Below are 13,931 nucleotides of genomic sequence, written 5' to 3' on the forward strand. Positions count from 1 at the left end.
CGTCGCCGCTGATTTTTTGGGAGGAGCACGTCAGGATCTGCGAAAGGGTACGCGGGGGAAGGAGCAAGACAGCGTTGCTTAGGCAAGTTAAGTGACGCGAGAGTATGATTCAACCGTCACCCAGTATTTCCCAGAATGCCCAAGAGGATATCCTTGATAATCCTAACATTAAGGATGTCTATCAGGAGATGGGTACCAAATTCAGTACACTTATAGATACCCACCAAATTCCATCAGTACTAGCAGCATCAATTCACATAAAATCTAAAGTCGCATATTTTCATACCTCGGTTGCACATGACGTCATCCAGTTGCAGACTCGAACACTTGGTTAGCAAACAGGTGTATTCGTAGCGGGCTGCCTCTAAGCAATGTTGTAATTTTTCATCCCAAAATAAAAAGCATGCCTGATAGAAAGCCCTCACAAGTAAGGCTCCAGTTTTTAAAATGTGCTAGCTTGATGCTAACTTACATTGGATATGCCATATACATAGGGCTGGGTGATACTGCCTTTTTTTTAATACCGCAATATTTTTAGGCCACATCGCGATATACGATATATATTACGATATTTTGCCTTAGCCTTAAATGAACACTTGATACATATAATCACAGTAGTATGATGATTTTATGTGTCTACATTAAAACATTCTTCTTCATACTGCATTAATATATGCTACTTTTCAACTTTCATGCAGAGAAGGAAATCACAACTAAGTCAATTTACAAAAACTGTATTAAAGTTATTAGCAGGTGACTTTTCAAATGATGCTACATATTAGCAGTAATGCTACTTTTGGTAGCAACGCTTGTGCCCCACACTTGACAAATAAAAGTTGTCTATTCGACATATTCCCGCTTGAAGCCGAACCACCGCCAGACGATGGACCCCGTGCTGTTTTTCTTGGGAATTAGTTCTTCCTTCATTTGTTACGAGATCCGCACCTTCTTTCTCCGCAACAACCCGCTAGCATCACAGCTAACGTTAGCCACGCCGCGACCTCTGCGCTAGGCGAGGGCGTGTACCTATGACGTGACAGTAAATGACGTGTGAATGTGCGCCTGCTTGTCTGTGAGGAGAAAGGAAAGAGGAGGAGAGTATAATGCCTGCAGCTGCGTGAGAACGTCTACTCGAATATAATGATATTGTCATTTTCTATATCGCACAGAGACAAACGCGCGATACATATATCGTATATCGATATATCGCCCAGCCCTACATATACATGCTACTTAAGTTACGCTAAAGTACCAATGATTGTCACACACACACTAGGTGTTGTGAAATTTGTCCTCTGCATTTGACTCATCCCCTTGTTCACCCCCTGGTAGGGGAGGGGAGCAGTGAGCGGCAGCGGTGGCCGCGCCCAGGAGTCATTTTGGTGATTTAACCTTTCAATTCCAACCTTTGATGCTGAGTGCCAACTAGGCAGGTAATACAAAAACAAAAAAAAAGGGTTGTACTTGTATAGCGCTTTTCTACCTTCAAGGTATTCAAAGCGCTTTGACACTACTTCCACATTCACCCATTCACAATAGGTCCCATTTTTATAGTCTTTGGTATGACTCTGCCGGGGTTTGAACTCACGACCTACCGATCTCAGGCCGGACACTCTAACCACGAGGCCACTGAGCAGGTTAATGTTAGCATTAGGGATTTTACATGGCGATTTCAATGAAGACTACAAAAAAACACTATACGTGAAACCAATCTGTGGTGCATTATTGGATCTTTTCTGGACTTTTGATGTTTGTGCGCGTGTGCAGACTCACTGAGCTCATCAAAGTGCGTCTCGACACCGTCAGCTGCAGCCACGGAGCAGATGAGACGGGCTTTGAGAAAGGTGCTCCACTTGTTGACCAGACAGCAGTGACCTCCATCGTCGTTCTAAAAGGACAAGGAGGTTAAAACGTTCTTGACTGATGTCTGACTCGCAGCTGTGTAAGAAAACTAACTGGAGCTGGCCGTGTTGGGGAAAAAAAAGCAGCTTTGCGTTTCTAGCGGGCCCCATCTGCAAGAGAGGTCAGCCAACTTCTACTACTGAGGAAGGGAATCAAAATGATTCACGGGCTGGAAATTGTGAGGTTTGTTCACGCCTTACACCCGTCCAAATGATTTGCATGGGATGAAGAACACGCGGAAAGTTACAGTTTGAATGTCGCCTTTCCCTAAAAAGCTAACACATACTAAGACCAATTCTAACGCTTTCACGCGATGCTTCGCCTCATGAATTGTGCACAAACTTGACAAGTGTCCACAAGGAGCCTTATGAACATGCGGCCAACCACATCCTGATTTAATTGGCCAACGCTAAGTTATCACCTCTTGATGCAAGAACACAGAAGGTACTTTCAAAGGAATAAAAACAACAAAATGCTTTCCAAGCTAAACCGTAAGAGCAACTAGTACATGTAATTGTTGATTTGTCCGCAGTTATTAGTGATGCACTCACCAGGCAAATGCGTCCTATCCTGGACTGGGTCATGGGACTTTGACCCATCTCTGAGGCTTTCTCTCGGAAGAAGAAGTACAGTTTGTCATCGTTCTTCTCAGCGCTGTCTGGGATGAGGTGAGCGTGCACGAATGTGGGGTCTGGAGGAAAAATGGACAAAGTATTGATATGGCACGGTAATTGTAATCAGATTGTCGGGTTCGAGACATTTGGTTCCCACACGGACGATATTTAGAGAGGTACAAAAAGAGGAACAAATACAGTGTCATTGACAGCTGGGATAACTTCCAACTTAGCCATAAACCTCATGAGGATAAGTGGCATAGAAAATGGACAAATATTAGCGATGGTGCCAAGGAGAAACTACATCTTGAAAACTACTTCTCTGTGTTTGAGGTTTCCTGTTTGGCCTTCCCAGGGAAATACGTAAACAAAGCGAAGTGGATGAAATGGAAGCAGTGTGAGACTACAAGCTGGAACCATCAATAAACTTCTACCTGCGATTGCCATTATTTAATCATGACTTAACGACAGACAAAATGCAATTCATCACGAGTGAATATTTTAATTGTTTAATGATAAATGTATTATGCTAAACATGAAATAATCAGTCACATTCTTGGAACTTTTGTCTAGATTGTTGCATTTACTGAAATCATTTATTATATATTTGTTTATATTTAATTTAATTTGAGTAATGTATTTATTGGCGAATTACCTGCTAACAATTTTTATGTTCCTTTTTAAAAAATCCTGAATGCTATTCTTAATAATAATAATGGATTAGATTTATATCGCGCTTTCCTATTATTAGATACTCAAAGCGCTCACAGAGAAGTGGGAACCCATCATTCATTCACACCTGGTGGTGGTAAGCTACATCTGTAGCCACAGCTGCCCTGGGGTAGACTGACGGAAGCGTGGCTGCCAGTTTGCGCCTACGGCCTCTCTGACCACCACCAATCATTCATTCATCATTCATTCACCAGTGTGAGCGGCACTGGGGGCAAAGGGTGAAGTGTCCTGCCCAAGGACACAACGGCAGCGATTTGGATGTCAATAGGTTGGAAGCAAACCTGCAACCCTCAGGATTCTGGCACGGCCGCTCTACCCACTATGCCATGCCGCCCCTAACTGTTTACAGTTTTGTGATTTGCAGTTCATTCCCTTGTTGGACCCAATACTTAAAACTAAGCTATGTACCAAATTGTGATTCTTATTCAATTTTAGCTTGGTTGAATATGTGGTTAATGAAGACAAACATGTCAGATGTTTGATGGAGGGATTCCAATTCCTTGACGTCTTTAAGTAGGACTCAAGTAGGTTTTGCTAGGGAGTTTTATTGAATTCAAAGAGAAATGTCTTTATTTGTGATTGATGGCCAGTGAGCAAACTCTTCGTCACAAAAAGGAAGAACCTCCAAAATGTCAGTTTTGGACTATGAAATGTATTAGTCACATTTCTTCATTCAAGTCCACTTGCATTTGGGCACCTGACGCAGCAGATGGATGAAAGCTCACTTTGCAATCACACTACTGCCACCTACAGGACGCGAGTGGAAGAGCATTAGGATTGTACCGTATACTGGTACTAATAAAGTCCCGCGGTACTAACACATTTAAAAAAACACTTTTTTTGTTATGCCATAATGGCGCACCGTGGTGACATTGCTGGTAATATAAGATGGTAATATGTTATGTCGGGATAATGCATGCTGGTGCCTGGTAAATTTGACAGTGACAAGAGAACCAACGCTTCCCAAATGCACTGCAGACCCCCTAGGCTTACGTACCTCCACAGTGTTTTAGCTACTCTCGAATAATTAGTCCTCACCCCAATGGCGACCAATAAACTATGTTTCTTACAAGTATCATCCCTGCAAGACGAGGAATAGCTAAACTTGCTTGAAATACACACCGTCGGTGGATACAATAGCTAACCACTAACAGCAAGCTAGCGCTTCTAAATGTAAAGAAATGGTATTGTTATAGTTTATATTTGTATGGATCCACCCAAGTACAAGAGCAATGTATATTCCTTACTACAATGATTGCATGAATATTTTTTACCATCACACATTCTTTTATCATTTTTGTTATCGTTTACAAACTCAGGAAATAAGTTCCTGGACACAGGAGGACTTTTAAGTATCACCTACTTTGTATTGGATCGATATCCAAAATTGTAGTATCACCCAAAACCAACGTAAAGTATCCAAACAACAACAAGTAGCAAAAAAAAAGACTGAGAAAGTTGAGGAATGCTCATCCAACACTTATTTGGAACAACCCACAGGTGAACAGGCTAATTGGGAACAGGTGGGTGCCATAATTGGGTAAAAAAAACAGCTTCCATGAAATGCTCAGTCATTCACAAACATGGATGGGGCGAGGGTCACCACTTTGTGACATTTCTCAAGAAGCTATTGCAAGGAATTTAGGGAAAGCGACACCAGTGTGTAAAGGATATCACCACATCGGCTCAGAAACACTTCAGAAAACCACTGTCATTAACTACAGTTTGTCACTACATCTGTAAGTGCAATTCAAAACTCAACTATACAAAGACAAAACCATTTATCAATAATAAAAGTGTTCTGTGGTCTGACGAGTCCGCATTTCAAATTGTTTTTGGAAACTGTAGACATTGTGTCCTCCAAAGAGGAAAAGAACCATTTAGATTGTTATAGGTGCCAAATTCAAAAGCCAGCATCTGTGATGGTATGGGGGTGTATAAGAGTTCAAGGCATGGATAACTCACACATCCATGAATGCTGAAAGGTAGATACAGGTTTTGGAGCAACATATGTTGCCATCCAAGCAACGTTATCATGGACGCCCCTGCTTATTTCAGCAAGACAACGCCAAGCCACGTGATACAACAGCCTGGTTTTATAGTAGAAGAGTAAAAGAGTGTGGGTACAAATAATTACTGCTTAGTAGTGAGGAAATTGGTGAGTTTGATACAACCCCAAATACCACAGACCTCTTGGATGGTAGGTCAGAAAAACAATTACGCTGACATAGAATAATAAAAATATTGTAACTAGTAGAAAGTTGCCAAGAAACTGACATGAGCTAAAAATGGATCCCAGAGTATCAACTTATGCTGGCTCCCATTGGAAAACATACAAGGCTGACAAGCAGGACTCAGGTGTTGCTAATAAAAATAATGGTATAATAATATTCTTTCTATCTACAAGCGTCAAGGGACACACAGGAAAATGTGTGAGAGCAACACTGAGGCCGTGCTTGTTAGCTGATTGCATTCTGCCATCGTTTATGATGGTTTGTCCAATCATCAAGTTGTCATCTTCACCTGTGACCATCGTGTCGACTTCTGCAGATGTTCGCTCAGCAATTAGCAAACATTTGGCTGTAAAATGTTTGACGCCACATGCCAAAGATTAGACTTAGTGGATGGGTGTGCAACAATGTAATTCCTAGAAGACAGTATAGTAGTTAGGCTGCATGCCAGGAAAATAATAATATATACATATTTTTTTTAACTTGAAATCTTTTTTCAAATAGCAATAAACTAAACCAAACAAAGGGAGTGAACAAAATATATATTTTTCCAGAAATGTTTAAATGTGATGTAATCAAATGTAACTTTGTCAAGCAAATCAACTAAAGCATTACTATTATAAGTTTATGTAAATTAAGTACAAAACGTTTTAGTAGTATAAAACGTTGTACTAGTATAAAATAGAATAGATTAAGTAGCTCTAACCCAGGGGTCGGCAACCTTTACCACTCAAAGAGCCATTTTGACCCATTTCACAAAGTAAAGAAAACAATGGGAGCCACATAACTCTTTTGAAATGTATAATGAAATCATACTTTATACAGAGGTTTTTTTTGCTTTGTGCTATGTATAAGCCAGGGGTCTCAGACACGCGGCCCGCACTTTAATATGAAAATTTAATGTTAGTGCGGCCCGCGAGTTTTATATGAATGCCGCTTGACAGCGTCACACCTGCCAACCCTCCCAATTTTCCGGGGAGACTCCCGAATTTCAGAGTAATTATTCTCTCGAATGTACGCTGGTGTTCACCCAATGAACAATAATAAGGGCGTATAATGATGACAATACCGCTAGCGCCCTCTACATCTTGTACAAATAGCTTGCCAGCCCAAAGAATTGTTTGACGAGGCTATTGCAGACTCACGTAACAGACTGCAAGGCATCCTTATTCAACAGCAATACAGGTCACACTGAGGCTGGCCGTTTAAACAACTTTAGCACTCTTACTAATATGCGCCACACTGTGAACCCACACCAAACAAGAATGACAAACACATTTCAGGAGAACATCTGCACTATAACACAACATAAACACGACAGAACAAATACCCAGAATCCCATGTATTCCTGACTCTTCCGTGCTACATTATTCACCCAGTTACCACCAACCCAAACCCACCTCCCCCCATCCATGCGTCGTTTGAGGTGAGCGGGGTTGGGGTGGGGGTGGGGGTGGGGGGTTGTGTGTGGAGGTGTATAATGTAGCCCGGAAAAGTCAGGGATACATGGGAATCTGGGTATTTGTTCTGTTTGGTTATAGTGCGGATGCTCTCCCGAAATGTGTTTGTCATTCTTGTTTTGTGTGGGTTCACAGTGTGGCGCATATTAGTAAGAGTGTTGAAGTTGTTTATATCACAACCCTCGGTGTGACCTATATGGCTGTTGAGCAAGTATGCCTTGCAGTAGCGTATTCGTTCGGATTGAGGTGGCATCCAAAATGTAACCGGCCGGCCGGCACGCACATAGCATGGTGAAAATCCTGGCGCGATGACATGTAGAAAGGGTGTTAGAGGCATTATTATCACAGCACGCCCTCAAAGTTGATGTCTGGGTGAAAATCTAAAAAATATTTACCTGGGAAATTTCTGATAGAGACACTGAAATTTGGAAATCTACCGGACTTTTCCAGGCGGTCGGCAAGTATGCGGCTGAGCCACATCAGAGTGGTCAAAGAGCCGCATGCGGCTCCGGGAGCCGCGGGTTGCAAACCAAAACTATCTTGTAAAATAAAACATGAACAAATACTGCCTGTTTACTAATAGTAACGAACACTTTAAGGTGCTCACAGACTCTAATGTACTGGAAATGGACTCTACATGGAATGTTCGCAGTCAGAGCTTCCATAGTTTTGTGCTGTGAACATTGTTGTAATACTTCTAATAATAATAATAATAACGGATTAAATTTATGTAGTTATGTAATTGAGCCGAAGATATTGTTGTGGCTTGTGCAGCCTTTTGAGACACTTGTGATTAAGGGCTAGATAGATAAACTTTGATTGATTGATTGATTGATAATTATCCATAATTCTGTTTACATTTGGCTATCATGACGAGGAAGTGGATCTGCTTGACCTGCTGGCCTTGTCAAGTAGTCAAGACGGTTTTATGTACGGCCAATAAATACTGGTCGCTACCGGTGGCTGCTAGTGAAAATGTTGTAGCCTGAATATCGACTCACATCAGTTGTGTCGGAAATCGTCTGAGAGGAGTTGTGGAAAACATGTCAGTGAGTCAAAGAAAAATAAATAAGTAAAATTAAACATAATAAAATGTTTAAAAAAAAGTCTAGACATCAACATTGGTTGCAAGCTAAAATGTTACGAGCATCAAGAAGGATAAAGATGATATTTTAGATTTTTAAATCTGTTCATTTAAAATGGACAATGTCGTGGTCTCATTATTGACATTTCCTGTCCTTGAGTTACTGCTTACCGTATTTCCTTGAATAGCCGCACCACATGTAATATGCGCCTGCCTTGAATTACTGCCGGGTAAAACTCGCTCCCCAAATCAATAAGCGCATGCTTACTTTTACCACCGGGTCAAATTCGTAATGTCACGAGTGACGCTTCCCCTGCCGTCATTTTCAAAATGACGGTAGAGTTTTTTTTTTTGCTCCAACTGTGTGAAAACCAGGGTCTTGTTCCACAGCCATACAGATCACACTAATGGTTGTGATATAAAACAATTTTAACACTCTTACTAATATGCGCCACACTCTGTGAACCCTAACCAAGTAAGAATAACAAACACATTTCTGGAGACAATTGGCTCTGTAACACATTATAAACGCAACATAAGAATTACCCAGAATGCACTGCATCCATGACTCTTGGCTATATTATACACCCCCCCCCCCTCTGTGCGTGGGTTGGGGGCGTGTGTAGTGTGTATAATATAGCCAAGAGCCATGGATGCATTGGAATTCTGGGTAATTCTTATGTTGCATTTATAATGTGTTACAGAGCCAATGTTCTCCAGAAATGTGTTTGTTATTCTTGTTTGGTTAGGGTTCACAGAGTGTGGCGCATATTAGTAAGAGTTTTAAAGTTGTTTATCTCACACCCATTAGTGTAAACAGTATGGCTGTTGACTAACTATGCATTGCGATCTCATGTGAGAAGCAGCAAAATGCATGCGTCCTATTGGTACGCAGCCATAGAAGAATTTAGTAGAACAGTGGTCCCCAACAATCGGTCAGTGGCCGCAGAAGAATTTATTATTAAGTTTTTCTTTAATCACACTCAATTTTTAACTGCATGCCATTGGTAAGCGCAAGAGGTTTTAAAATAATTAGCGCCTGCTTACTTTTACTGCATGCCTTAAACAAGCGCAGGAGTGAGAAGAGGTTTTAAATTAATTAGTGCCCCTGCGGCTATTCAAGGAAAATACGGTATTCCATATTTGTATTACAGTATTCTCTATATACTTCATGTAGTCCGTTTACTTCAATGTTTCTCAATTATTTTCTGTTACACTCCTCCAGGAAGAAGAAAACATTTTATGCTCCCAAACTCTTTACCACAACTATAAATAGTATCATTTATCTATAAAATTACATAACATTGTATCCTTAACATACACAAATAAAAAATACAGATAAACTTAGAATAACTGTTAACATTGTTTTTTAGTCTGTAATAGAAAATATTTAAGTCCATTAATTTTACTGATATTAAAAAACAAAACAATTCAAACCTATTTAAAATAAAAACATTGAACAATTTGATAATGAAAAATTAAATGAAACAAAGTCAATAAATACGTAATAAAACTATTCAAATTGATTAGCAACATTAACTCAGGAGCACAATATTATCCTGCAAAACGAAAATAATAAAACATTTTTTGCAGTTTTTTTCCCCTTAGAATTATGGTTACAATCAGCATGTTTTGTAATCACAAAGTTTTTCGAAGCAGTGTTTGATGCGTGATACTGCATGATACTGATGAAGCATGTTCACCCAGGTTGCTTGCGCACTCCCCTGGCATCGCACGGAGCCCTCGAGTTGGGCCCTCCCCACCATTTGAGAAGAACTGGTGTACGCTGTGATTGACTTATGAGTTCCGACAAACACAAGAACAGAACGACTACGATGACTGAGGACCTCAGGCATAGTGGAATAATTCATAGGCTTATTTCTCCACAGCACCATCTGCTGGATCTGCCCTACTGGCCCCTGATGATTTAAAGCTGCTCTTTGGCTGCAAGGAGACGTTACCGTTCAACCATCTGGAGTTGTACTGATCCGTCCTCATGGCCGTCTGCTTCCCCAGCGTTCGGAAGATGGCCGAGTCGGTTCCCATGAAATCGATGTAGACGCCAGCGTACAGCTCTCCATCTGTCCGACACACACATAGTTGAGGGCGTAAAGAAAGTGAAGTCACAAAAGTAAATAACTCTTTGTGCGAACCACATGGCCAATCACTCAAAAGTAGCGTCAGAGCCGCCACGTTCCAGTGAAATCATGCCGAGCGCAGCTTTGTATTTATAAGCAGGCTCCCTCATGTGTGATGATGGCGAAGCTCGACGGCTATATGACAATATCATGGGACGCCACCTGTAGGTCAGACCTGCTGATCTTACTCATGACTATTGCCCCCTGAGGGAAATCAGTGTCATCTGGAAAAGCAGCCAGGCTCCGTGCAATCAATTCAAATCAGCTGTCTTTAAAGGAGAACAAGTCATAAGAGGAGTGACACCTTTTTAATATTTTTTTTATTATTTTCATCTTTTATTTCCGTTTTGTGTCGTGCAAAGTGCTTCAGGCTGTTCCTGTTGTGAAAACCTTTGGACTTTTCAGGCAGAACACAATCAAACACACACACAATGATCAGGGTTCGTACACCCTTTCCATGGCCAAGTTCAAGCACTTTTTAAGGACTCCATCCATATTCTTCCGCTTATCCGAGGTTGGGTCGCGGGGGCAGCAGCCTAAGCAGGGAAGCCCAGACTTCCCTCTCCCCAGCCACTTCGTCTCGCTCTTCCCGGGGGATCCCGAGGCATTCTCAGGCCAGCCGGGAGACATAGTCTTCCCAACGTGTCCTGGGTCTTCCCCGTGGCCTCCTACCGGTTGCACGTGCCCTAAACACCTCCCTAGGGAAGCGTTCGGGTGGCATCCTGACCAGATGCCCAAACCACCTCATCTGGCTCCTCTCGATGTGGAGGAGCAGCGGCTTTACTTTGAGCTCTTCCCGGATGACAGAGATTCTCACCCTATCTCTAAGGGAGAGCCCCGCCACCCGGCGGAGGAAACTCATTTCGGCCGCTGGTACCCGTGATCTTATCCTTTCGGTCATGACCCAAAGCTCATGACCGTAGGTGAGGATGGGAACGTAGATTGACCGGTAAATTGAGAGCTTTGCCTTCCAACTCAGCTCCTTCTTCACCACAACGGATCGGTACAACGTCCGCATTACTGAATACGCCGCACCTAACCGCCTGTCGATCTCACGATCCACTCTTCCCCCACTCGTGAACAAGACTCCTAGGTACTTGAACTCCTCCACTTGGGGCAGGGTCTCCTCCCCAACCCGGAGATGGCATTCCACCCTTTCCGGACGAGAACCATGGACTCAGACTTTTAAAGGACTTTCAAGATCAATTTTACAGTCGTTTCAGTACCCTTCAAAAGGCCAAAACCAGTGTGAATCAATCCATAGCCTTGTTGCTTGAGGTCACCAAATGTTGTCTGTAGGAAAAATACGGAAAATCTGCTAAACCCTAAGCCTAACATTGAAGCAGCAGTTATCATTAACTGAATGGGGCATAGAAAATGAAGCAGTGTTTCTGTAGACTATTCAATGACATTGGTGTTTGCTAACGTGTCTCCATTTGTGTTCCATCCATCCATCCATCATCTTCCGCTTATCCGAGGTCGGGTCGCGGGGGCAGCAGCCTAAGCAGGGAAGCCCAGACTTCCCTATCTCCAGCCACTTCGTCTAGCTCTTCCCGGGGGATCCCGAGGCGTTCCCAGGCCAGCCGGGAGACATGGTCTTCCCAACGTGTCCTGGGTCTTCCCCGTGGCCTCCTACCAGCTGGACGTGCCCTAAACACCTCCCTAGGGAGGCGTTCGGGTGGCATCCTGACCAGATGCCCGAACCACCTCATCTGGCTCCTCTCGATGTGAAGGAGCAGCGGCTTTACTTTGAGTTCCTCCCGGATGGCAGAGCTTCTCACCCTATCTCTAAGGGAGAGCCCCGCCACCCGGCGGAGGAAACTCATTTCGGCCGCTTGTACCCGTGATCTTATCCTTTCGGTCATGACCCAAAGCTCATGACCATAGGTGAGGATGGGAACGTAGATCGACCGGTAAATTGAGAGCTTTGCCTTCCGGCTCAGCTCCTTCTTCACCACAACGGATCGATACAACGTCCGCATTACTGAAGACGCCGCACCGATCCGCCTGTCGATCTCACGATCCACTCTTCCCCCACTCGTGAACAAGACTCCTAGGTACTTGAACTCCTCCACTTGGGGGAGGGTCTCCTCCCCAACCCGGAGATGGCACTCCACCCTTTTCCGGGCGAGAACCATGGACTCGGACTTGGAGGTGCTGATTCTCATTCCGGTCGCTTCACACTCGGCTGCGAACCGATCCAGTGAGAGCTGAAGATCCCGGTCAGATGAAGCCATCAGGACTACATCATCTGCAAAAAGCAGAGACCTAATCCCGTGGCCACCAAACCGGATCCCCTCAACGCCTTGACTGCGCCTAGAAATTCTGTCCATAAAAGTTATGAACAGAATCGGTGACAAAGGACAGCCTTGGCGGAGTCCAACCCTCACTGGAAACGTGTCCGACTTACTGCCGGCAATGCGGACCAAGCTCTGACACTGATCGTACAGGGAGCGGAATGCCACAATAAGACAGTCCGGTACCCCATACTCTCTGAGCACTCCCCACAGGACTCCCCGAGGGACACGGTCGAAAGCCTTCTCCAAGTCCACAAAGCACATGTAGACTGGTTGGGCAAACTCCCATGCACCCTCAAGAACCCTGCCGAGAGTATAGAGCTGGTCCACAGTTCCACGACCAGGACGAAAACCACACTGTTCCTCCTGAATCCGAGGTTCGACTATCCGGCGAAGCCTCCTCTCCAGTACACCTGAATAAACCTTACCGGGAAGGCTGAGGAGTGTGATCCCACGATAGTTGGAAAACACCCTCCGGTCCCCCTTCTTAAAGAGAGGGACCACCACCCCGGTCTGCCAATCCAGAGGTACCGCCCCCGATGTCCACGCGATGCTGCAGAGTCTTGTCAACCAAGACAGCCCCACAGCATCCAGAGCCTTAAGGAACTCCGGGCGGATCTCATCCACCCCCGGGGCCTTGCCGCCGAGGAGCTTTTTAACTACCTCAGCGACCTCAGCCACAGAAATAGGAGAGTCCACTGCAGCTTCCCCAGGCACCGCTTCCTCAAAGGAAGACGTGTTGGTGGAATTGAGGAGGTCTTCGAAGTATTCCCTCCACCGATCCACAACATCCACAGTCGAAGTCAGCAGAACACCATCCGCACCATACACGGTGTTGATAGTGCACTGCTTCCCCTTCCTGAGGCGGCGTATGGTGGTCCAGAATCGCTTCGAAGCCGTCCGGAAGTCGTTTTCCATGGCTTCCCCGAACTCTTCCCATGTCCGAGTTTTTGCCTCCGCGACCGCTAAAGCTGCACACCGCTTGGCCCGTCGGTACCCGTCCACTGCCTCCGGAGTCCTATGAGCCAAAAGAACCCGATAGGACTCCTTCTTCAGCTTGACGGCATCCCTCACTGCTGGTGTCCACCAACGGGTTCTGGGATTACCGCCACGACAGGCACCAACAACCTTGCGGCCACAGCTCCAATCAGCCGCCTCGACAATAGAGGTTCGGAACATGGTCCACTCGGACTCAATGTCCCGCACCTCCCTCGTGACATGTTCAAAGTTCTCCCGGAGGTGTGAATTGAAACTCTCTCTGACAGGAGCCTATGCCAGACGTTCCCAGCAGACCCTCACAATGCGTTTGGGCCTGCCAGGTCTGTCCGGCATCCTCCCCCACCATCGCAGCCAACTCACCACCAGGTGGTGATCGGTAGAAAGCTCCGCCCCTCTCTTCACCCGAGTGTCCAAAACATAAGGCCGCAAATCCGATGACACAACTACAAAGTCGATCATGGAACTGCGGCCTAG

The 13,931-nt window shown here is 44.5% G+C and overlaps 1 protein-coding gene across 4 annotated transcripts in view; it reads right to left on the reverse strand.

The window, feature by feature from the left end:
- The window catches only part of sema3fa (sema domain, immunoglobulin domain (Ig), short basic domain, secreted, (semaphorin) 3Fa), a 141,365-nt gene that overhangs the window by 21,855 nt on the left and 105,579 nt on the right, over nt 1-13,931 (reverse strand). For all 4 annotated transcript variants that reach the window (XM_061874635.1, XM_061874633.1, XM_061874636.1 and 1 more), the window contains 3 exons: nt 9,985-10,104; nt 2,454-2,593; nt 1,774-1,888 (listed from right to left, as the gene is read on the reverse strand). In XM_061874635.1, the coding sequence (XP_061730619.1) occupies nt 1,774-1,888; nt 2,454-2,593; nt 9,985-10,104 (375 nt within the window). The remainder of the gene's footprint in view (nt 1-1,773; nt 1,889-2,453; nt 2,594-9,984; nt 10,105-13,931) is intronic.

Source organism: Nerophis ophidion, linkage group LG16 (assembly GCF_033978795.1).
Source record: "Nerophis ophidion isolate RoL-2023_Sa linkage group LG16, RoL_Noph_v1.0, whole genome shotgun sequence".
In the NCBI taxonomy this organism is placed as follows: Eukaryota; Metazoa; Chordata; class Actinopteri; order Syngnathiformes; family Syngnathidae; genus Nerophis; species Nerophis ophidion.